Source organism: Hyperoodon ampullatus (genome assembly GCF_949752795.1).
Source record: "Hyperoodon ampullatus genome assembly, chromosome: 8".
In the NCBI taxonomy this organism is placed as follows: domain Eukaryota; kingdom Metazoa; phylum Chordata; class Mammalia; order Artiodactyla; family Ziphiidae; genus Hyperoodon; species Hyperoodon ampullatus.
Window position 1 is genome coordinate 23324018 of NC_136921.1, and position 24425 is coordinate 23348442.

At 35.7% G+C, this 24425-nt stretch overlaps 1 protein-coding gene across 1 annotated transcript in view; it reads left to right on the top strand.

Moving 5' to 3' along the window:
- The window catches only part of BARD1 (BRCA1 associated RING domain 1), a gene marked incomplete at both ends in the record, with an annotated part of 74035 nt that extends 51110 nt beyond the window's left edge, over positions 1 to 22925 (top strand). Inside the window, 5 exons of the mRNA XM_079709632.1 lie at positions 4272 to 4380; positions 10386 to 10518; positions 11092 to 11184; positions 21444 to 21541; positions 22593 to 22925. Coding sequence (XP_079565758.1) covers positions 4272 to 4380; positions 10386 to 10518; positions 11092 to 11184; positions 21444 to 21541; positions 22593 to 22925 — 766 coding nt within the window. The remainder of the gene's footprint in view (positions 1 to 4271; positions 4381 to 10385; positions 10519 to 11091; positions 11185 to 21443; positions 21542 to 22592) is intronic.
- Positions 22926 to 24425: the final 1500 nt, after the last annotated feature.

The window sequence follows — 24425 nt, forward strand, 5'->3', positions numbered from 1 at the left end:
GGAATTATAAAGGGCTTTTTTTGATAAGGTCATTAAGAGAACTGAATTGTCAGGAGTGGTGCATTTGAAAGCTATTAATATACTGTCGTGTACTATATGTAAAGTCAGCAGTGACGATATTGATGTTTTCCTATGTTCTGAAAATAGTTTTAATTATATTGGTGTTGCATTGACCCATATAGTTTAGCCAGTAGACAATTATGCTTCTCTGTTTTCACAGCTACATACTATCTTTGTCTCTAATGACTGTTGCTTTATGCCTGATTATTTCATCAGTTCTCCATATTGTGTTTGGCTCAGACCCATGAGCATACAGTAATTATGCTCAGCCTTGATAGAAGGCTTTCTTTCATTAATTCCATCCATTTCAACAATCACATCGCTTATTCCCTCTACAGGCCTTTCACATTCATCTACCAAATTCTAGTTTCTAGTCCTGGGTTTGAGGTCATTTTATTTGCTAATGTGTATCTTTTTTTTTTACCTCCTTTGAAATCCATCTCACATTTTGCCTCATTACTTGTGCCTTGGTTTATACCTTATCAGTTTTATACTTATCTCTTGAATGAGTATTTGTCCTCAGTAGGATTACAGGCAAAGACAGTGTTTTCTAAGTTTTATGTATCCCTCCAAAATACCTAGTTTAAGGTTAAGGTTTTAGGTTAAAGTATGTCAGAAAATAGGGAACATGCTCTATTTAAGAACAGTTAGAAAAAAATCATTCTATAAGCTACCTTAGTAACCCATTCTAATAAAATAGCAAATTAAATTATTGATGTTTATCCTGAGTCCATGGTGTTACAATAAATCTAAAACAAACAAAACACACTTCTTCCTTATGTAGAGATGGGGAATAATTGATTTATCACTGTCTTCAATTAATAGTCACATTGAGGACTTCCCTGGTGGCGCAGTGGTTAAGAATCCACCTGCCAATGCAGGGAACACGGGTTCGAGCCCTGGTCCGGGAAGATCCCACATGCCGCGCGGAGCAACTAAGCCCGTGCGCCACAACTACTGAGCCTGAGCTCTAGAGCCCACAAGCCACAACTACTGAGCCCACGTGCTACAACTACTGAAGCCCATGTGCCTAGAGCCTGCGCTTTGCAACAAGAGAAACCACCGCACACCGTGTACGCAGCGGTGTGTGGGAAGCCTGCACCCTGCAACGAAGAGTAGCCCCCTCTCGCCGCAACTAGAGAAAGCCCACGGGCAGCAACGAAGACCAAACGCAGCCAAAAATAAATAAATAAAAGATAAATAAATAAAAAAATAGTCACATTGATAGTCCCTTGTGACTTGTCCTCCATGTATTACCTATTTTTTTAAAAAGAATAAATCTAATTATATATATTTCAAACTGATTTTTCACATAAATCTGTAAGCAAAGTATTATTCCATTCAAATATATCATTATGAAAAAAAAGTTTAATGACTTTCTTGTGCCCACATAATAAAGGAGAAGTCTTACGTATGCTCTGTCTTCTCTTGCTATGGTTTTCGAAGGTGTCACATAAAATACTGTGTCTAATTCCAAATTTCAGTGGTCCATGGCAAAGCAGAATCATGACAGGATTTAATAGGTTCCATCTCTCACGATGCAGGACTAAGGGCTAACTGATTATTTCAATCTGTAGCATTTTTAATGTGCCATTCTCCATTTCATTAGCAATGCAGGAGGGCTAAGTGTTTAGCAAATTGTGTATAAGCAGAAGCCATCCATAATCCAAGTGGAGAAACCACATGGTTAAAAGCCATGTCAGATAGTAAGCTTTTGTATTAAGGACTCTAAATGTAAATTAGGATCTTGCTAGTCATTTTATGAAGCAGTTCTTTAGATGGTGAAGGCATCTTACTTGTTTAAAGACAATTGTTTCATTGGTTATTTTTTGATTTAAAGTCCTCGTTAGCTGATGGTCATTCTTTGGGAAGTAGTTTCACTTAACATTTTTAAATGTCATAGTGGACTTTTATTTGTATTTGTGTAAAATATCTATTCTGTAGTTACTGTGCATTAAAGTACACTGATTGGGCTCTTAAAGTTTATTTCCTTGGAGAAATCTACATTTGTCTTTGTGAAGAAGTCCTTATGTGTGCATTGATTGGGTTTTTTTTTTTTTTGATGCATGTAGTGACCTTTTTTTGGTTTGTTTATTCATTTTTGCACTTGGTGATTTAAGATCTAGAGTATTGATTCCTTTTTTTTTTTTTTTTTTTTTTTTTGTGGTATGTGGGCCTCTCACTGTTGTGGCCTCTCCCGTTGCGGAGCACAGGCTCCGGACGCACAGGCCCAGCGGCCATGGCTCACGGGCCCAGCCGCTCCGCGGCATGTGGGATCTTCCCGGACCGGGGCACGAACCCACGTCCCCTGCATCGGCAGGCGGACTCTCAACCACTGCGCCACCAGGGAAGCCCTGATTCCTTTTTGATACATAATTACAGCATATGTATGTGAGGAGTTTGTATATTTGGTACATGGGCATAATAGAGAATGAAATTGCGAAGTATCAAGTGTAGTGAATGAGATCAGCTACCTTTTGAAATAAGGTGAGCTTGTCTGCTTTAATGTATGGGAATTTGGGAAGACCCAATTTCCGGTACAGTAACTTGTATCACTTTGCTGTAAATCAGAAAGGTGAAATACAGTTGATTGTATTGTACTTCAGTTCGAGAAAAACTGTTGCCAGAAGAAAGTTACAGGTTATAGGACCTGGGCATATAGGTGAATCTGAGAATACACATTGATCAGTGTTTTTTTTTACATCTTTATTGGAGTATAATTGCTTTACAATGGTGTGTTAGTTTCTGCTTTATAACAAAGTGAATCAGCTGTACATATACATATATCCCCATATCTCTTCCCTCTTGCGTCTTCCTCCCTCCCGCCCTCCCTATCCCACCCCTCTAGGTGGTCACAAAGCATTGGTCAGTGTTTATGTAGCATTTTCCCAAGAAGAAAGAGTGACTGAACCTGATAGTCATGAATAGCAGTCATTAGGGAAACATTTGCTGTGGTTCATTTCTTAATATGTTAGCTTTCTTTTCCTACTCTGCCATCAAAACAGCTTTCTCCAAGGTCATTAATGACCTTATCTCTAAACCCAGTAGGTGCTCGCATGCTCATCTCTGTGCCCTCCAGGCAGCATCAGAGTTGGCACCTTCTTCCTTCTTCTTCCCCTTATGTTTCCCTCTGTTTCCTTCCAGATCTGTGTCTATACATTTAATACAAATTTAAAAACTGGTATTGTACCAAGTTTATCATTTTATATCCTGTTTAACACATTGCATTTTTTTACATGAACATTAATGACCATTATATAGATATCCTGTAATCTTAAAAAACCATAGAAGATTTTAAAAGAAATGTTCAGTAGAAAATTTTTCTGCCATGGTATAATACATTAAAATCATTTTGAAACCATATGTAAAGAAATGGAATAATAGACAAGGTGCTGTAGTTTTAACTATTTATGATTGGAAGACTAGTCATGGGCAATATGGAATATTGTTGGAATGAATGGAAGGAAAATGTGACCTTTGTCAAGTCATTGGAACCTTTCTGTCTGTTTTCTAATCTATGAAATAACCATTGTACCATGTTTCTGAGGTCTCTTCCAGTATAATATTCTGTGACTCGTGAATTAGTGTATGCTGGGAATTCTGCGTCAGCGTGTTCTCTGCATCACGTCAGTTTGCTCTGTGATGGCTGTGATTATTATAGATTATAGTGTACATACATAGTAAAATTAATTTTAAAAGTGCCCTGTTTACTACTTTATTAAATTGTTTGTCATGTGGCATAGTTTTCCTTCTAGTGGATCTAAATTCCTATCTTGTGAATTTATCTAATTTTTGTATTTGTTTATATAGACTATGGAGCCTATAATAGCTACAGTAAATGATTTTTATTTGCATTTGAAAGCATCTCACTCCCTAGTGATTAATGATTATGTAGCTATATTTTAAAATATGAATATGAATACACAAGAATACAGAGCTGTGAAAAAATTCATGTGTAACTAACAATATATTCAGTTAGGAATACTCCCTATAATGGTCTGGTGTCAAATTGAAATTTTATATCTTTTTTCTATTCAGCAGCTTGTGGTACTTGATCCTTATGCCTTATGTGAATTCTTGAGTCATTTACTTTAGTAAAAATTGTATATTATTAAGGAAGTTGAAAAAGTTGTTCCACTAGTGTATTCATTTAGTTAAGAATCAAATCACACATTTTATTTACTTAAACCCATCTGCGCTTATTTTACCAGTAACATATTTGGTCTGCGGCCTGTGGATTATACAGACAGTGAAAATATGAAATCGCTGTTGCTGCTACCAAAGAAGAATGAATCATCATCAACTAGCCATTGTTCAGTAGTGAGTATGGTTTTAGCTTTGGGAAATTTATGTATTTTATTGAGATCAGCTATAAAATGAACATAATGGCAAAATTTCCAGTTAGCGAACTGCTTTCATTCACCAATTATTGAGCACTTCTGTGTAGTAGCTATTGTGAATTCAAGTTCGAAGACATAATCAGAATAAATCAACAAATATTTATTGACCCGCCCCCTCTATATTTTAGGCAGCACTCATACAGCAATAAATATGACTGATAGAACTCTTATTCTCAAGGAGCTTACATTCTAGTGAGAGCTAGGAAAGAAAAAGACTGTAAATATGTGAACTAATATAAATAAAATAATTTTGGAAACTTATAAATGAGTGCTTTGAAGATTTTATAGAGTGTAACGGAATGGAGAATGGGGGCTCCAAAAAAGGCACTGTTTTAGCTGGGTCATCGAGGAAGGCCTTTAAAGAATCGATACTTGGGGCTTCCCTGGTGGCGCAGTGGTTGAGAGTCTGCCTGCCGATGCAGGGGACGCGGGTTCGTGCCCCGGTCCGGGAGGATCCCACATGCCGCAGAGCGGCTGGGCCCATGAGCCATGGCCGGTAGGCCTGCACGTCCGGAGCCTGTGCTCCGCAACGGGAGAGGCCATAACAGTGAAAGGCCCGCGTACCGCAAAAAAAAAAAAAAAAAAAAAAAAAAAAGAACCGATACTTGGTCTGAAACCTGAATGACGATGAGGGGACATCCAGGTGAATATCTGGAGGACAAGTGTCCAAACAGAGGGAACAGCAAGTATGTAGGCCCTTCAGTGGATGACCCTGGTGTATTTGAAGATTAGAGAGAAGGTCATTATTGCTAGTGAATAGGGCATGTCTAAGAGTAATGGGAAACCATTGATAGGATTTAAAGCAAGGAATGGTATGATTTGATTTATGCTTTAGAAAGTTCACTCTAGCTGCTTTCTAATCAAGAGACATGGGGTGGCAGCAAGGGTGGAAGCAGGGAGATCACTTAGGACTGTTTCTTTGTGACAGGAGAAAGATACCCTCCTGGATTAAGGTAACAGCAGTGGAGATTATGAGAAGTAATGAGATTAGTATGTATTTTTGAGTTAATGCCACCAGAACTTTTGGATGGATTACATACAAAGTGTGGAGAAGGAGTAGAATTAATAGTGGAGAAGATGGTGGTGCCATTTACTGCCTTGTGGAAAGAATGCCTATTCCTTAGGAACCTCTAGTTTAGTGGGGAATATGGGTGTAAAACAAATTATTACACACTGCAGTGAATTTGTAATACATGCAATAGAAAATGTACAGTAGAGTCATGAAGGAAGAAGCTGACTTTAGGAGGAATCAGGAGAGAAGGTGACAAGGTGTTTAAGCCTTTAAAGGTACAACTTTTAGCAAGGTATCTAACAGAGTGCTAGTGGCTGCAAATAACAGAAAACGTTCACTCAAATGCTTAAAGACAGCGTATTATCTTATATAAAGATAATCCCAATATAGGATAGCTCTTAATTTGGTTAGTTTAGCAATTACGTGGCTGCACCAAAGACCCAAATTCTTTCTGTTGTTCTACTTCTCCATCCTCCGCTTGGTGGCTTTGTCCTCACTAATCTCCCTCCTAGTGGCTGCAGGATAATTGCCACAATTCCAGATGTGGCAGTGTCCAGCGTTAGGACTAAAACCTTTCCCAGAAGCCTTCCAGTGGACTTCCCCTTTATGTCTTACTGGTCAGAACTGGTCACACAATTGTTTTTGGCATACATCACGGTTGAAGATAGGGTCAGTCCTTGAAGAGTGGGTGTCTGAACAAAATTAGGATTCTCTTAGTGTGGAGGGAGTGAGGAATGGATTTTGATTGCCTGCTGCAATCAGGTGTACGAAGCAGGGATGGCAGGCCAAATCTAAGGGACAGCTGGTCAGAGAAACAGAGACACGAAGGACCTTAGAAATTTGAGAAACTAGAGTTTAGTGTTAGAGGAGCAGGAGGTGTGTTAAAGAGGAATTGGAGGTAAAGAGATTGTGAAAGACCTTGAGTTCCCTGTGGAGGAGTTTAGACTTTATTCCCCAGTTAGTGGGGTGCCTTCAGCGTGTCTCTAAGTGGAATGGGACTCCACAGGGGATAGTTGGGGGCAGGCTGGGACTGAAGACTGGTTAGGAGGCTATTGAAGTGGGGTCCAGGTGTGAAGTGGTGAGGACTGGAGCTACAAGTGGTGGGGGAAGGAGGAGGTGTGTGGAGAGGAGATGAGGGGTTTTAGAGAGAGAAGGATGGTGGACTCACTGTGTCTTAGCAACTGCTCAGATGGGGGAAAATGAGAGAAAAGGATGAGCTGAGATCTAGAACTGTTCAGAGAAGACTTCTTATCTAGTGAGGTCAGTGGAGTAGTGATTGACCCCATTGTTTAAGATAAGGATGTAACCGAAAGTGTTATAATTTGAGGTGGTCATAGGTGCTGTCACAGGCTGGTTACCCTTATACTTTGAAAACTCTTAATGTCCTGCTCTAGACTTAAGCCTTTTAAGTGTGCCCCATCTATAGAATTGGAAGAGAACCTAGAAATTAGCGGTTGAATTTCCTCATTTTATAAATGAGAAAACTGAGATGTAGTGTGATTTGCCCAGGGTTAACCAGCCATAGAAAAAAAAACTTTTTTAATGGATCAATTAGAACTTAAATTTCTTAAATCTTAGGTCAGTATTCATTCAGTCCCATCATACTTAACTATAAATTGGCACTTACTTTATTCATTTGGACTTGAACTCTGCTGGCAGAACATAACTAAGTTGTCATTTGCCAATGTTTCTTTTATGTAAAAGCTGGGAAAGAACTATTTTAGATATGTCAAAAATAAAGATATCTTTATGGTATTATCGGAATCTGAGAGTGGCAATCTTCCTTTTAATTCAACTATCCAATTACTATCGTGTTTTTATTAAATATAAGAAACCTATACTTTCTTCATGTCACAAGGACATAGCCTGTGAATATCGTTATTTACTATCTTAATGGTAGATCCTTGGCTAAGGAAATGATAATGAATGGTAACAAGTCCTTAAGTTGAAAGGGTTGTTTCTTTACATGTACTCATTAAAATCAAGCTCTGGGATCTGCTTCCCCAGCCACTATCAGACTCCCTTTCACTCATCTTTTTTAGCCACATAGGCTGCCTTGCTGTTTCTTGAATCCCCCCCAAACACGGTCCCATTTCAGGTCCTTAGCATGAGCTGTTTTCTCCACCAGGAACAAATGCAGGGAGCCAGATGTACACATGGCATGCTTCCTCACTCCCTTCGACTCTTTGTATAGTTTTTCAGGTCCTATAATTGATAAACTCATTAATTTGGATAAATTCAGAATAACTAATTTTTCTAAGAAAAAGTTTCATATCTAATTATTCCTTAAATAAGAGTGTATTTAATGCCAGTGTACATAATATCTAATCTCTCTAAAATCAGAGTATTGAAACTTTTGGATATTTTCTGAACATCTTTTGAACCTCCTGGTTCTGAGACCTCTGCTTACTCTCAAATCACTTGTCTTCCTCACTCCCACCTCCCACCCCATATCAGACATGTGGCTTTGATAGCTGTTTGCTTTATTTTATTCTTTTTTTTTTTTTTTTTTAATGCAGTACACGGGCCTCTCACTGTTGTGGCCTCTCCCGTTGCGGAGCACAGGCTCCGGACGCACAGGCTCAGCGGCCATGGCTCACGGGCCCAGCTGCTCTGTGGCATGTGGGATCTTCCCGGACCGGGGCGCGAACCCGTGTCCCCTGCATTGGCAGCCGGACTCTCAACCACTGTGCCACCAGGGAAGCCCAATTTTATTCATTTTTTAAAGAGCTTTCCTTAACTATGAAAAATTAGTGCCAGTTTCTATTTTTTATTCTAATTTAGAAACTGGATAGGAAAATGCTTGACCTACTTTGGTACTTTCCTGAGGTTGGTGGAAATAGTATCATATGCTATATTTGGAATTGATATCTTTTCATTTTTTATTTCGTGCAGAGAACTACTTTAGCTGAAGTGGAGTTATATAAATTGAAAAGTAGTATGTTCCATTTAGAGCTATTTTATGACACTTATTTGTATAACTGACAAGAATATTTGAAATGCTGTTTTTTAATATTATCGTTGTATAGCAATTGAATGATTAAGTAGACTGAACTATTTTCATCTTATGGAGTGTTTACAGTGTTTAGGTTAGGCATGGTTACCTCATCTTATAATTTAGTGAATAGGAAAGATAAGTGGACAGAAATGTGATGTCAGTATGTGTGTGGTGTGTGCCCAGCATATCCAGGAAAACCTTTGCAACTTGAACCTTAGAGAAAGAAGTAATTCAGTAAGCCTAACTTTTAAGTGTTGAATATTGCCATTAAAAAAACCTTTTATAGAAATCTTTTTTAAAATGTCTTGAATACACACTTAAATACATAGTAGAATCTTACTTAATGTATTTTGAGTGAATGAATTATTGAGATCAGTCTGTTTACAGTTGTAGCCAACAATTTATGTGTAATATTGTACGGCATCAGACTGAATAAATTAAATTATCGCTACTCAGATATGTGAAGTGAATATTTAAATATCAATTTTCTCCAATCTACTTGCTGAACTATACTGGTAATTATACCTGCGGTGTTTCACTCATGTTCTGTGGAACTTTTGAGAGCCCAGATGTCCAGAATACATATACACTCATACTTTTAGGAGGACTCTTTGTATGGTGTTTGAAAATTAAAGTATTGTGTTTGGCTTTTTATCTTGTAATACAGTAGTGTTGATTTACGTTTTCTTTCTTATCTGCTGGGTCATTGCTTTTCTTTTATCAGGTAGCTTTTGGCTAACTCTCACTCCAATTTCATTTATTAAATTTCTATTGGCTGCTATTGAAAACACTGTCACGTTGCTTCTTTGAATCTTTCATGTCTAATCTTTAACGGTATACATTGGTGCCTCCTTTTTATTCTTGTCTTTTTTGTCTTCTGTAAGTTCTAAGTCTTTCTATTAAAATGAAAATATTAGTCTTTGTTAGAACACTTCCCTTTTCATAAGCTGCATTGACTTACTACTGTTGGTGGATCTGATGTAGCTTTGGTATTCCTTTGCCTGTTTTCACTTTCTTGGTTTCGAGAGGTAACTGTTTCAGTGTTAAAATTTTTTTTCTGTCTTTGAGATCAGTGCTGTTCTAGAAGCCTTAGTTTTCTTTAATTTTTTATGTAATCTCAGTTTAAATTAAAAAGACCAAGTTGAGTTTAACTCTATTGGAATAAGTTAGTGGGGGGGAGATAGAGAATTGATCATTTTAAGTGGGTATTTTGGGTTACTTTAAAAAAAGGGGGGAGTGCTTACTGGTGACAGAATGAAGTTGTAAAACCCTAGAGAGACCCAATTTAGCGTCAAGGAGGGACTTCCTAGTGGCACAGTGGTTAAGAATCCGCCTGCCAGTGCAGAGGACACAGGTTCGATCCCTGGTCCGGGAAGATCCCACATGCCGTGCGGAGCAACTGAGCTCGTGCGCCACAGCTACTGAGCCTGCGTTCTAGAGCCCATGAGCTGCAATTACTGAGCCCTCACACCACAACTACTGAAGCCCGTGCGCCTAGAGCCCGTGCTCCACCACAAGAGAAGCCACTGCAATGACAAGCATGCATACTGCAGTAAAGAGTAGCCCCCCACTCGCCGCAACTAGAGAAAGCCTCCGTGCATCAACGAAGACCCAATGCAGCCAAAAATAAATAAAAAAAAAATAAAATAAATTTATTAAAAAAAAATAGAATCAAGGAAACAAGACATCCTGGGTATAGACAGCTAGCCCAAGTAGTGTTTTATTGGGAGAAGGGGGTAAAGAAATAGAAAAACAGTTATTCAAATGCATTGAGCATTAAGGTTCAATGGAAATTTTGGGGAATTACTAGATAAACTAAGGAATGAAATCCAAGCTTGTATCAATTGAAAGTCAGTTTAATTTTTCTCTAATCTTTAAATGTTTTTAACACTGGCATCTCCTCTTCCATTGACAGGTAAACACTGGTCAGCGCAGGGATGGGCCTCTTGTACTTATAGGCAGTGGACTTTCTTCAGAACAACAGAAAATGCTCAGTGAGCTTGCAGCAATTCTTAAGGCTAAAAAATGTGCTGAGTTTGACAGTACAGGTGAGGATTATTTATTTATTTATTTATTTTTGGTTGAAGAAATTTTTAAATGGGTAATTCCATTGTAGAGCTCCCTTTGATAATTTATATGTTTTAACCATTGGGATCTGACTATATACTTTGAATCTGGTAATAATTCTAAAATATTTTTGCAGTTATAAACTACTTACAAGTCTTAATTTAGTTCGGAAATATAAAGTTTAAAGCTTTGCACCTATTTTAAGACAGAACAATACATCAGAGCAATTTTATGAGTTTGCTAATGACAAATAAATTGTAATGTAGCATAATGCTTTAATTCCTTAGTTATAATTTGAAATAGAAAAGAAAAATTTGTGTTGGCTACTGTGGCTTTAAGATATATGGTTTATGATCTGGTTTTTCTTGTTGGTAGCCAGAATAGAGAATGAAACTAAATAAAAGAAGTCTTATACCTAAGTATAAAAATTGTTACCTTTCAAGAAAATTCAGGTATAAGTTTATAAAATGTAGACTGTTTATAAAAAGCAGACTGGTTTAAAAACTATTTTGATTTATATTTCTGGTTCTCTTATTGCTTTTTTTGTTTTCCAGTAACTCATGTCATTGTTCCTGGTGATACAGTTCAAAGCACCCTGAAATGTATGCTTGGGATTCTCAGTGGTTGCTGGATCCTAAAATTTGAATGTAAGTATTGGATTTGGGAGAATTACAAAAGGAATTAAGTAATGAAATAAAATGAAATTGACTAATTTCATTTTTATAATGCTCTACTACCAATAATTATTTAAGGACCTTATGCTAATTTTTTTTTTTTTAACCTCTGGTTAGTCACTGCATTTTGAAAAAGCGTCTCATATTAATGGTATCATTTAGATGTTCTTAGTAAATATCCACAAGTATGTCCTGGTTTCAAAATCTTTTATTCTACAGTACCAACTATTTTAATCAAGAGTAAATGGATTATGTAATAGACCTGTAAGCTTAAACAATCTGTATTACCATTACATGATATATTTAACTTAATAAATGCATGTTTTAAATATACAACTATGAAATGAAAGTAGTTTATTGCTTTCCCTTTTTGATTCCTAAAAACTTAACTGTATAACTCTCTTTTGCTCTCTTAGCTAATGTGGTATATTTTAGGAAGCTGTTTGGCAATTTAGACTGCCCTGTAATACCTGGTTTGGGGCGAATACACTAGGTAGTCTCTAAACCTCTGATGAGAATGTGTCCCCATTCCCCTTTCTAGTTATGTAGTCAAACACCACTACCTTTGGAGCTGCCTCTCACCTTCCCAGCTCTCACTTGTTTATTTTTCTTAACCTTGGATTCACCTAGGACTTAACAAAATAAAAACAAAGCTCATGCAAGGTTATTTTCTACTCCTCAATAACTAAAGTATCTACTTGTGATATGATGGCTAATATAGGACAGTGAAATGACCTTTTTTGCTAACTGTTTATAAAAGAATAGTGGCTATAAAGGGGGTACACAGGGAATCTTGTTATGATGCAGTTGAGTATCTTGATCCTAGTGGTAGTTATGTTACACAGTCTACACATGTGATTAAATGTCAGATGTACGTGCGCATGTGCGCACACATACACACAAAAGAGAGCATGTATAATTGATGAAATCTGAATAAGTTCTTTGGATTGTATTGGTGTCAAATTCTTGCTTTTGATAATTGTGCTATTGTTGTGTAAGATGTTAACATTGGAGATAGGGTGTATGGAACCTCCCTGTATGTTTCTTTGCAACTGCCTGTGAATCTATAATTATTTCAAATTAAAAAGTTAAAAAAGAATAGTGAGTATTTTTAATGAAACTTTCCTTTTAAGAAGCAAACGATGGATTAGTTTTGAAAAATCTTTTTTATAGCTTTGTGTTTTGAAGGTTTTATGGCAGAGATGCTTGATTTAATCAAAATCTATATTATTAATTTAATCTGTTGTTTGAAATTAACTTGGTTTGTAAAAAAGTTTTAGCAACTGATATTCACATCTTTATAAAATACAGCTAACACTTTTCTTGTGATGGTATCTCCACTGATTTGGTCTGGGTCGGCTGTGACTAGTAATGCTACTCTATCTGTTCTCATCAATATCTGTTACTAGACTCTGCCAGTCAACCAGTTAAACAAGTATGATAAACAATTGGACTGATTGGCCATTTACATAGAAAAAAAAGTTTCTCTTTATGTCTCTTATTTTTGAATTTTCATTTCCCTTTCTAATCAAGGGGCAAGTCTTATTGGGCCTCAGTATTTTAAAAAATGACTTAAAATGGTTCCATGATTATAGATGTTTTTGTACTGAACTTGTGCCAGAAACCTTGCCTGTGGTTATAGGAAGGAATGGATTTTCATAATAATAAGGTCTCAGTAATAAAGAAGCCATGTGAAATTTTGACTATTAAGACATTTACCACTTACCCAGTAAGTTTAGTTCTTGTGAATTTGCCAAACTTGCATCTGGTTACGTATACAGACTACATGATTCATTTCCATAATATCTGCCTTCTTTAAGAAATGGAAGTTTTGTCACTTTAATGGCTTGGTCATGTCATTTTTATAGAATCACCGATGGACTCAAGCTGACCTAATAGCGTGCTGCTTGGTGATTTTCACAGTAGTGAATAATATACTCTAATATCAATCGTTCTTTTAGGATAAAAGATGGATGGAATCTCTTACTGAAGTTCATATCCCCATATTGTCTAATATAAAGTTCAAATAGGTTTGAGAAATAGGCTTAGGGTTTGAGACAATTACTTTAAATAGCTGCTGGTTTTATAAAAAGAAAGCAAGAACCCTCAAATACTTTCTATCCTAATACATTTTTCTATGGTTTCTGTGTTGTTCTTAATGTCAGGCAACTTAGTGTGATTTAAAAAAAAATGTTCACAGCTATTCAAAACTAGTTGAAAACCATCTATATTAAGGAAAGATGTGGTGGACCAAAGCTTTCAAAATTAATCATAAAGATTTATGACTTATTAAAACTAGATCTTGTGTTTGAGGATATCCACCAGCTTGCCTGGTAGACAGAAGCTTTACTGGCTGAACTATATAGAAAGTTTAGTATCAACTTTTTATGGCATTTCCACAAACCAAGTAGATTAAAGAGGAAATTTCATCTAAACTTTCTCTGTAGAGAACTTATTTAAAAACTTAAGCAAATTTAAACAAATTAACAAAAAGAATTATACAAAACAGTCTGGATCCATTGGATCCAAATTTAACTATTGGAAGTCTTCTGTTGAAACTTATTTTGTCTTAATTGGTTCATATCTCTTATTTTTTTATACTATATATAGAGAGCATCTTACAGTGTCATAGTTAATGAACTTTGAATGAACATTCTAAGAATAGGGCATAATTATACTATTGTACTAGCCATTCTGTCTCATCATATTTATTTTACAGATATTTTATCAAATGGTATTTATCTTTATTTTACAGAAATGGGATATACAGCTAGGAAAGTTCCTTCTTCAAGAGTAAATTTGTGCCTGAGATTCTGCTTTAGTCCTAGTTTTGGTGCTAATTCCTCATAGGCAACTAATAACCATCCCTGTACAGGGTGAATTTTGGTAATTAAAGAGGTGACTAGAATGAAGATTAGAAGATATATAAATATGCCATTTTATTCATCTCTTAGAGAATGAAAAAGGTGGAATTGCATCCTAAGGATGTAAACTAGCCTTCAGAAAGTGAAAATGTATTTTACTGACCTGTTCTTTCAGTACACTGCTTTCAAAATCTCCTCTAGCCTAACCTTTTAAAAAAAAAATTAATTCTGCGTCTTCATTTCTCATCTCATTGTGAAGGGGAGAGCAAATGGTTGTCCTCTTTTCTTTCATAATCTCTTCCTCTTCCCCACTCTCATCTAAGTTTAAATAAAATTGCTACTATAGAAGTTCTGAAAGGCCTTAGCACCTCAGGGAGTTGCTGTGGGAATGTGCCAGACATTTTGCACTGGACTTGTGTCTGTGAGGAGAGGAAGGGCCAGATACAGTGTTTCTTTGTTTTTGTTTTAGTTGAGGAAGATGGAGCCTAAGAGGCAATCATTATATCATCATTTTATAAATAACTTCATAATCAGTTAATAAACATACTTTTCTATTAAAATTTATTTCTTCAAATGGATGTTGAGTGAGCTGTGGAATTTTAAAAATACAGATAGTTTTTACTAATCATATTTTGGTAATTATCAAAAAATAAATATACCAAAGCATTTCTGTCAGCTAAGATTGATTAGGCAACTTCATGCTTAGAGAAATATTTTACAAAGATTGTCTAAGAATAAAAACAAATTAACATCTGTTGATATAATAGTCCTACTTCTGAGAATATACTCCAAGCAAGTGATACAAAAGAAAGAAAAAAAACTATTTGCATTGTTATTTCTTATAACAAGAAGTAGGGGGGAATAACCGGAATATGAGAAAATTAAGAGCATTCTGGAATGCTTAAAGGTGTTTTCTGAAAAAAAATTTCTTTTTATATGATAATTAGTAGGACTGAAATATGAAAAACCAAATTTGCTTAAATTTTTTAAAGAGCATAAAACAATTATATCTTCACTGTCAATATATAAATGTGTGAATATGTACAGGGAAAGAAACAATCAAAACAGTTGTAGATTGCTAGGTAGAGGTCTGTTTATAACAGTTTTTTTTTTTTTTTTTTTTTTTTTTGCGGTACGCGGGCCTCTCACTGCTGTGGAGCACAGGCTCCGGACGCCCAGGCCCAGCGGCCATGGCCCACGGGCCCAGCCGCTTTGCGGCATGCGGGATCCTCCCGGATCGGGGCACGAACCCGCGTCCCCTGAATCGGCAGGCGGACTCTCAACCACTGCGCCACCAGGGAAGCCCAATATAACAGTTTAAAAATCAATGTATGTTTCTTAAATTCAAGTTTTTTATGAAGAAGTTCAAATTCTCAAGTTCTAATAACAATTAGATCTTCTTTTTGATCTTTTCTAAAACTTAATTGGGTAGGTAAGGGTTTCATTCTTTTTTTTTTTTTTTTTTTTTTTTTTTTTGTGGTACGCGGGCCTCTCACTGTTGTGTCCTCTCCCGTTGAGGAGCACAGGCTCCGGACATGCAGGCTCAGCGGCCATGGCTCACGGGCCTAGCCGCTCCGCGGCACGTGGGATCCTCCCGGACCGGGGCACGAACCTGTGTCCCCTGCATCGGCAGGCGGACTCTGAACCACTGCGCCACCAGGGAAGCCCAAGGGTTTCATTCTTAATCAGGGAAATTAGAACCTGTGTATGTATATTGCTCCAATCTGGTACACCAGATTGTTGATACCTGTTGTGCAGACCTAGCAGATAAATTTTAATATGGTTATTGTCCAATAAAAATGGAAGTCTTACATAAATATTTCAGTTTTAAATATATGACTAAAAAAGAACACCAAGTATGAGTTTTTAAATTATTGAGAAAAATTTTGGACATTAGGCTGAGTTTGGTCTGTAACCACATTTATAAAGAGAAGGATTGTTTTGATATTATTATTCATAATACAAGGTTTTAGAATTGATACCCAGATTTTGCCCAAGCAAATTTCATGATACAGTAATATATTTTTGTGATAGAATTTGACCTGCTTCTCAATATGCATTAAGTAAAATAAATAAATTTAGCAAACTATCCTATGAGGAAATGTATTTTTATGTATAAATATGCTTATAATTAGAATATTGGCTTAAAAAGTAGCCAAAAATAAACAGTTTTTCAATGGTATTTATATGAAAACACAAAATCTAACGATCTGTGACAGTTGATTTCCTAAATCTAAATGTTTATGATGGCACGAGAGGAGCATTTACCTTTTATTTTACATTTTCAGCCTTCATTTTACTGTCCTTCCACTCTTCACTGTGGAATTTCATAGTATTGGGCTTAGCTCTTCTTTTACTTGCCATCCTATTTTTAAAAAATTACAGTGAGAGTGAAAGTTGTTTTTCTATTTTTGTCATTGTTGTAAAAAGTTTCCTCTTAAATACCATTTCCTTTTGTCTGAAGTTTAGTGATATCATAGCCTATTTGACTAAAAAGCCTACTAGAAAAGCATCTAAAAATAATTTTTTTTATTTTTACCCCTTGGGTGTTCATTTTCAAGACAATCAGAAAGGAAATTCTTCAGTGTTTATTTTACTAATATGTGGTTTTCTTGAGTTACATAAGTGCCCAGTTTGGATCTAATGACATATTTATTAGGATTTTTGATTTTGACCTGAAATATTTGATTCTGTATTTTCTTTTTTTTTAGGATAACATTTAATGTTGGCTAAGAGTAATATTTAATTATGATTTTCAGTGCTATTTCAGTTACAAATAGCCAGTGGCTTCAGAAGAATAACAGTTCTTTAAATTAGGAATTTATTTATTGCTCTAGCTTTTGAAGAGAGTAAGCACATTCTGTGGTTTTCATGGAGGGATACTTTCCCCTTTGGACATTTAACAGATCTCCATTTTAACGCTTTATTCTGTCTTCATTGTATTGTATAATCATTTGCATGTAGCTGTAGATTCAGAAGCCCTTTCTTCTACTCCCTCCCATTTGTGCAATCCTTTTTTTCTTTCTAAAACTAAGAAAAGTGACTAAGCTTAATATAGATTAGTGAACATCATCAGTGGTTCACGCAGCTGAAATGAAAATGTACATCCATGGATATATGTGCTTTTATGAGGTAGGAGGCAAGAGTGGCTACTAGAGATTCAGAATAAAGGAATACATTTCTGGATGGTACAAGCTTCTTTTAAAAAAAAATCATATCCCAGAATTCATAAGCTGCATTAGTATACAGATTCTAGACTTTGCCTAGGTAGCCAGAGCTACCTTAATGACTTTGAGTTAATGACTTTGAGTTAAGCAGTACTTTGGGAATTGGGCTGCTTACCTCTATATAAAAAAGTAACAAAGTCAGGGCAAAAGGAAAGATTACCTGAAATGGTAGACATGATCCGGAATACATCTGTGCTGAAAAGAATCTTAGTTTTAATAAGATAGGTAGTTGATTCCTGTACTTCTGAAAAATGATAGCTTTGGTCAAAATCTTAAAATATAATAGAACATGTGAAAAGTAAGAAAGATGATATAAAGCATACATTTTACAAGGATAGTGGCTTGACACATTTTAAAGTATATATCGTTCTGTCATATTCAGAAATCTCCTGTGTTTACATAAACAATATAAATTATTCATGTATAGTCATTTCAGTTTGGATTCAGATCCTCCTATTTAGCTGAGAAAGTTAACTAGTGATCTTGCATATGCATATTCACAAGAATCCATTTCTGCTGAACTATTTTATTGGCAGATAATGGAATAATATGGACTTTATTAAGTACAAATACAAAATATAATTTGGTTGACTTTTAGGATGTATTTTTTATTGAAGTATAGTTGATTTACAATGTATTAATTAGTGCTGTACAGCAAAGCAATTCAGTTATATATATATATACATTCTTTTTTATATTTTCCATTATAGTTTATCATAGGATATTAGATATAGTTTTGTGTGCTATACAGTTAGGAAGTATCTTTAAATTGGTGGAAAAAGACCTGTTTTAAATCTTTATAGAGATTAAGGATTACAGTATATATTATACTTTAGATGAGTTTATGACTAGGAATGTTGTGAAAGTTCTGATAGTTTTTTTAACATGGAAAATAGATTTAACACTTCTTGCTGCAGTTTGCTTAACTAACTTATGTTGAGTAATTAAAACCTTAAAATATTATCTATTATTTAGGTTTGTTAATTAGGTAGTATTTTGGCATGTAGATTCTTCCATTTCATTGATAATGTTAGTATATCAGCATTTAGGTTGCTGAAAGTTTAAAGCATTTCATTCTTGTTTTGGTAAATCAGTTCAATTGGTTTATCTCAAAAGAAATCTACTAGGAAGTTGATATGAAATGTAATTATTGTAAATGTCTGCTGAGAAGCATGAACGTTCTGAAACTCATAGGGTACAAATGAGAGAGTGGCAGTTTTGGCATCAGTCAGGTTAAACAAACTCATTGATTCACTGAAGACAAAGCCAAATGCATTGTTCTCCCCCCTCCAACCCCCGACTCCCAGGTAGTCAGCAGTTTTTGACATTTTGGTATACTTTTTGGCTAATCTCTTAAAAATAAGGATCCTCCTATTTAGTCATCTGTTAAATGGTTATGTCATTTATTTTGAGATACAGTATATTAAATCTGAGGAGAGAGTACCTGGCATTTCCTAAGATGCTTTATTTTTTTAATGAAATAAAGATAAAGAAACACTGATCTAGAAGCTGGAGGATATCTGAGTTCTCGTCTCACATGTATCACTGGGAAAGCTGCTTAAATCTCTTAGGATTTCAGTTTCCTTATCTATGAAATGAAGAGGTTGATTAGACAAGCATCAAGTCAAATTGGCAATCTAAGTCCAAAACAGATAAAATTTATGTGGTTTAGTTCAGCATAATCATTTAATTTTTGTGTCTTTAGGTATCATGTACATTTTCCTATTTGTTACAGTCTCCATAACTCCCTACCACTTAACACAAGGTTCCCCACATGATTATGTAATTTGAATGGCCCTTGTAGGTGTTCGAGTTACAGTCTTTGGACTAGATGTCACACCCGAGTTTCAAAAAATTCTCCATGTTTTCTGTTCTACAACGGCAATTCTAACAGATTGTTATAGACCTAGAAACTGTTCCTTAGTTTTCAGGGGGAAGCTATATTTTGCTTCTTTAGCTGATATTAAGTGGTAGAGAGAGTTGGCAAATTGTTACTTGGAATAAAAGGATATCAGAGGAACACATTCTTCATTTAGCTCAGTAATTGTAATTAGAGCATTGGATTTTTCTGCCTGCCTTTACAGAAATTTACTGAACAATTGCTGTAAGGCTGAAAGTTTTGTGACTTGAGGCATATTTTCACTGAAAGAGTACTGGCATCTTCCTCTGGTAGTGCCATGCTGCCCTCTTGGTGTCTGCCATCTCATTTCTCTTGATGCCATGCTTATCTCATTCTAGTATCTGTTAAGACTACATTCTGTTGATTGACTAACGCTGGCATATTGCCTGGATCAATTAAAACCATTTTAGTATGCTTTTTTGACAGTTTAAATAACCAGTCAAATAAACCCATAAAATGGATAAGCAGCCAGCATAGGCACAGCCCATTTATTTATTTCTGTAGTTAAACATTAGCTCTTTACTTGTTACAGTTACTTGATATTATAGGAGTATTCAGTGTTCAGTCCTTGGCTTTATATGCTGGCATATACAGTTCATCTAAAGATACCGGTATAAATTCTCTTCAAATATCACCAGGAAAGGAGGTTTAGGAAGGGGGTTACATGCTTAAGTGATAAAAAGTAAAAGTAGTAATTTATATGTAAAATAATGAGTTTGAGGTAAGTCAGTGATTTGGCTAGATTGGTAATGTTTTTTTGCGTTGGTGTTTAATGTAGAACCAATATATGATGTCATGTAAGCACACTGTCAGTGTTTCTCGTATGATTTTGACCTAGTCAAAAATTTTATTTTGAGACTCATTTTCAATATACAGTAAAGTTAATATTTTAGTATTAGCTTCATTGGAAAGATAGTTTTTTTGTTTTGTTTTATTTATTTATTTATTTTAGATGTTGGGGGTAGGAGTTTATTAATTAATTTATTTATTTTTGGCTGTGCCGGATCTTCGTTTCTGTGCGAGGGCTTTCTCTAGCTGTGGCAAGCGGGGGCCACTCTTCATCGCGGTGCACGGGCCTCTCACCGTCGCGGCCTCTCCCGCCGTGGAGCACAGGCTCCAGACGCGCAGGCTCAGTAGTTGTGGCTCATGGGCCCAGTCGCTCTGCGGCATGTGGAATCCTCCCAGACCAGGGCTCGAACCCACGTCCCCTGCATTAGCAGGCAGACTCTCAACCACTGTGCCACCAGGGAAGCCCCAGAAAGATAGTTTTTTATACCCTGTGAATAGTTATTAAAAATTCTATTTTTAAAATATAATTTTTACTACATGCAAAAAACCAACAATTTTTTATAAAAACCATCATATTTATGATAAGTTAGTGAGAAGAGTAGAATTCAGCGTAACAAACTTAGCTAAATATGTTCCTTGTATTGAAAACACTGGGGACTAAAACACAGGCAAAACTAGCAAAAAATTAAGAATCACATGATAGGGAATTATAGATATGCCAGGGTTGAGTGTTCAACTGGAATATGCATTAATAGTCCCAAGTTAAGAAAAAATTCAGTCCCTTGACAAAGCTCTGCTTTTGGCAAGATAGATGTATTCAGTCATTCAGTCAGTCACCAAGTCATCTCTAGACTGGTGACTTCAGTGGGTACCTGTCAATTCCAAACATGTCCCAGACTCTGCTTTACTGTTTATTTTAACAAGAGCTGTAGAGCCCCTGTTATTTGACCAGCTTAATAAGCGAGGTGTTCTGGACTCAAGTACTTTCCTTAATGTCAGATCACTTACAGTCTAACAGGAGGTTAGGCATAGGACTGCCAGAATGAGTGGGGCAGGTGATAAGACCTCAGGGTCAGATCATTGTGGGCTGAACTAAATGAGGAACTTTTTATTACTTTAATTTTGATAATAGTTATAAATTAAAATTTAGATTTTTATTCTTGTACATGAAATAATGTACTGATTTAGGTTTTTCAGAAAGAAAACTAAAATTTGTATTTAGTACTACTTCATTGCTCAGTTCTCTGAAGGAAAGATTTCTTACATTTTCTTTATATGGAAAACCAGTTTTATTACATTTTGTTTTGGCATAAGTAAGGTTTCTTTTTCTGTTTCAGAGCAATATTTAACCATGAAGAAGAAAAATCACTTAGGTAAATGGCATAATTTCAATGTGTAAGAAACAATGCTCACTTGATATTTATTTTGCTTTTATCTTCGTTTTTTCCCCAGGGGTGAAAGTATGTCTACAAAGAAAAGAATGTGAACAGGAAGAAAAGTATGAAATTCCTGAAGGACCACATAGAAGCAGGCTCAACAGAGAACAGCTGGTATTTTCCTTTTGATACTACTTTTATTGTTCTTATTATAACTTAATACTATTATTACCATCAGGCAAAACTTCTCCTGCCCTTTCAACAAGTACAGGTGACTGATTAAAATTTTAATTGTGCTTATATCAAGCACTTGATTCTGAGAAATGATCACAATGAGCAGTAAAAACCAGAAGGTAATAATTTCATACTGTTACTAGATTTTGGGCATCTTGAACATTCCATAAACCTTTCAGAATCTGAGGTGAGTCTCAGATATAGGAAGTAGCTTGAGAGAAGACTTAGAGCTACTGCTCGGATTTAGTTAACCATGTCTTTATTACCACATATTGTAGTTTTAATGGATAAAATTCCATTACCCTGTTGACATATAGGTATATTAAAAATGCCAAAGAAAAGTTTTTGTAGAAGGGACTTGTGAAACTTTTTCTGTAAAGCTCACAGAAGTGTGTTTCATATCTAATTGGATCCCTAGCCACGGCCTTATAATGTATTGTGTTCTAAGGAAAACATCTCTAGAATCCTGGAGGCCACACTCCCACGTCACTGCTCTGGGGACCTTAGATTGGTAGTATATAGGAACCTAAATATGGATGGGCAGAATTGGAAAACTCCATAGAAAAGCTGTTACTCTTACAATTAAGTTTAGCTTGGTATCCGTGAGGCATGTTTCAGATACCCTAGGAAGGAATTCTTGGGGCTTTAAGTCCCACGAAATATGAATAAATATTCTGATATAAGATGCTTGATGAACAGGTTTTATGTGGATGTATACCACACACACACAGAGACACACACACAGAGCACACCTAAAATGTGAGAACAGTGAAAAGCACCAGAGTCTTAAGGAAAAAATTGTATAGGAAACCTTTATTTGCATGAGTATTTTTTTTTTACCTAAATGGTTTATTTGAAATACAACTTGTCCTAGCACCTCATTAAGTAGCTTCTTAACTGCTTGTGACTTTTCTTTTTATTTCCCTATTCATATGCAGTGTTTTAAAATATTTTGGTCTGCTTTTAATGAGCTTTTTTTTTGTTTTTTCAGTTGCCAAAGCTGTTTGATGGATGCTATTTCTATTTTGGGGGAAGCTTCAAACACCATCCAAAGGACAACCTTATTAAGCTTGTCACTGCAGCTGGGGGACAGATCCTCAGTAGAAAGCCCAAGCCAGACAGTGACGTGACTCAAACCATCAATACAGTCGCGTACCATGCCAAACCTGATTCTGATCAGCACTTCTGCACACAGTATATCATCTATGAGGATTTGTCTAATCATCGCCCAGAGAGAGTTAGGCAGGGCAAAGTCTGGATGGCTTCTTCCAGCTGGTTTATAGATTGTGTGATGTCCTTTGAGTTGCTCCCTCTTGACAGCTGAATCCTATACCAGATGTACATTTCAAATTGAACTTACACAGTGTGAGAGCCCAGTGACTGCACTGTTTTGATCATTCACATTTTTACAAATAGGTAGACTCATTCATACATTTTTTCCCTTGAATTAAAAAAAAACAAATTGCCAGATTATAAATTCATTCTATGTTTACCATTTAGATGCGGAGATTGCTTTAAGGGATTTTTCTTTTTAAAACTGGCATATGTGTTGATTCATCATGTCTTTCTATTCACATTATCAGCTGTCAAAGATTAATGAGAGGGGATCAGAACTGTTGGTTAAACATACAAGTGGTATCATTATGTCTCACCCTTTTAATGTTCTTTGATGAAAAAAATCCACACCTGCCACCAGCAAAAATACTTGCCTTCGTTTAGTAAGCAAATAATATTGTCAAATAATTTATTCTGGCTTTGTTATAATGAAAATAGATTACCTGGTCTAAATTTGCCTCCATAGGTGTTAAATTCTTCTCCTGTCTACAGTTGTATTTATTTTGCTACTTATAATTTACTTGTTCCTACATTTTTGTTCCCTTTTTTAAAAAATCTTGTCTCTTAATCAGGAAATCATGATTTGAATCTCAACATTACTGTTCTCTGGTGGTGAAAGTCAACATTGGACTCATGATATATATTTTTATTGTATATATTTGCTTATTGTTAATCAACTTATAACTGTGTTAATAATATATATATGTGTGTGTGTAGAACATTTTCTCTAACACATTTTAGAGACATTGTTAGTCAAGTGTAAATAAATTAGGGAGCAGTCTTTCTGGTAGACCTTACGTATTGCTAAAATAATTTTTCTGTAGGTCTTAATTTCTTTCTTTATAAATTGTCTTTCATTTTTGGATTGCTGGGGAGGCAGAAGTTTGTGATTACTTGATTTAGAACAGATTTTTGTCCAGGTGATACAAAAGGCTATGACAGTAAGTTTAATGGTAGTAGTGAAAAGAACTTATTCATAATACCAGGACCATCAAGGCTGCAGAATAGTAGACAGGACGTCACCTGAGAATGGGGAGACCTGGGAAGGTTACTCTGGTCTGATTGTTCTTATTTGTGAATCAATAAGGTAGATTAGATCATTTTAAAACATTTTCTAAGAAGTAGAATTCTTTAATAAGTCTTTCTAGAAATTTAATGTACTTTAATATTAAAGACATGGAAAGGGTGTTACTGTTGAGACTTGCCAGTTTGGTCCCTTTGGGGCCAAAGGGAATAGTTTGGTAACCACTAGATTAGAATACTGAGATTCTGAAGTTCATGAATATTTCAAGATCCATTTATTTGACGTTTGAGATTCAGCTGATTATTTCAAAATAAAATTTACTTTAATCCCTTCTTTGACATGTTATTTTTCTATATGAAGAAATAAATTATGTGAACACAATAATACTGCTGACCCTGACCTTCAAGGGTGAATTAGCTCTGAAACATTCTCTCCAACCAGTATTGTGTTTGTTCCACATTTCAT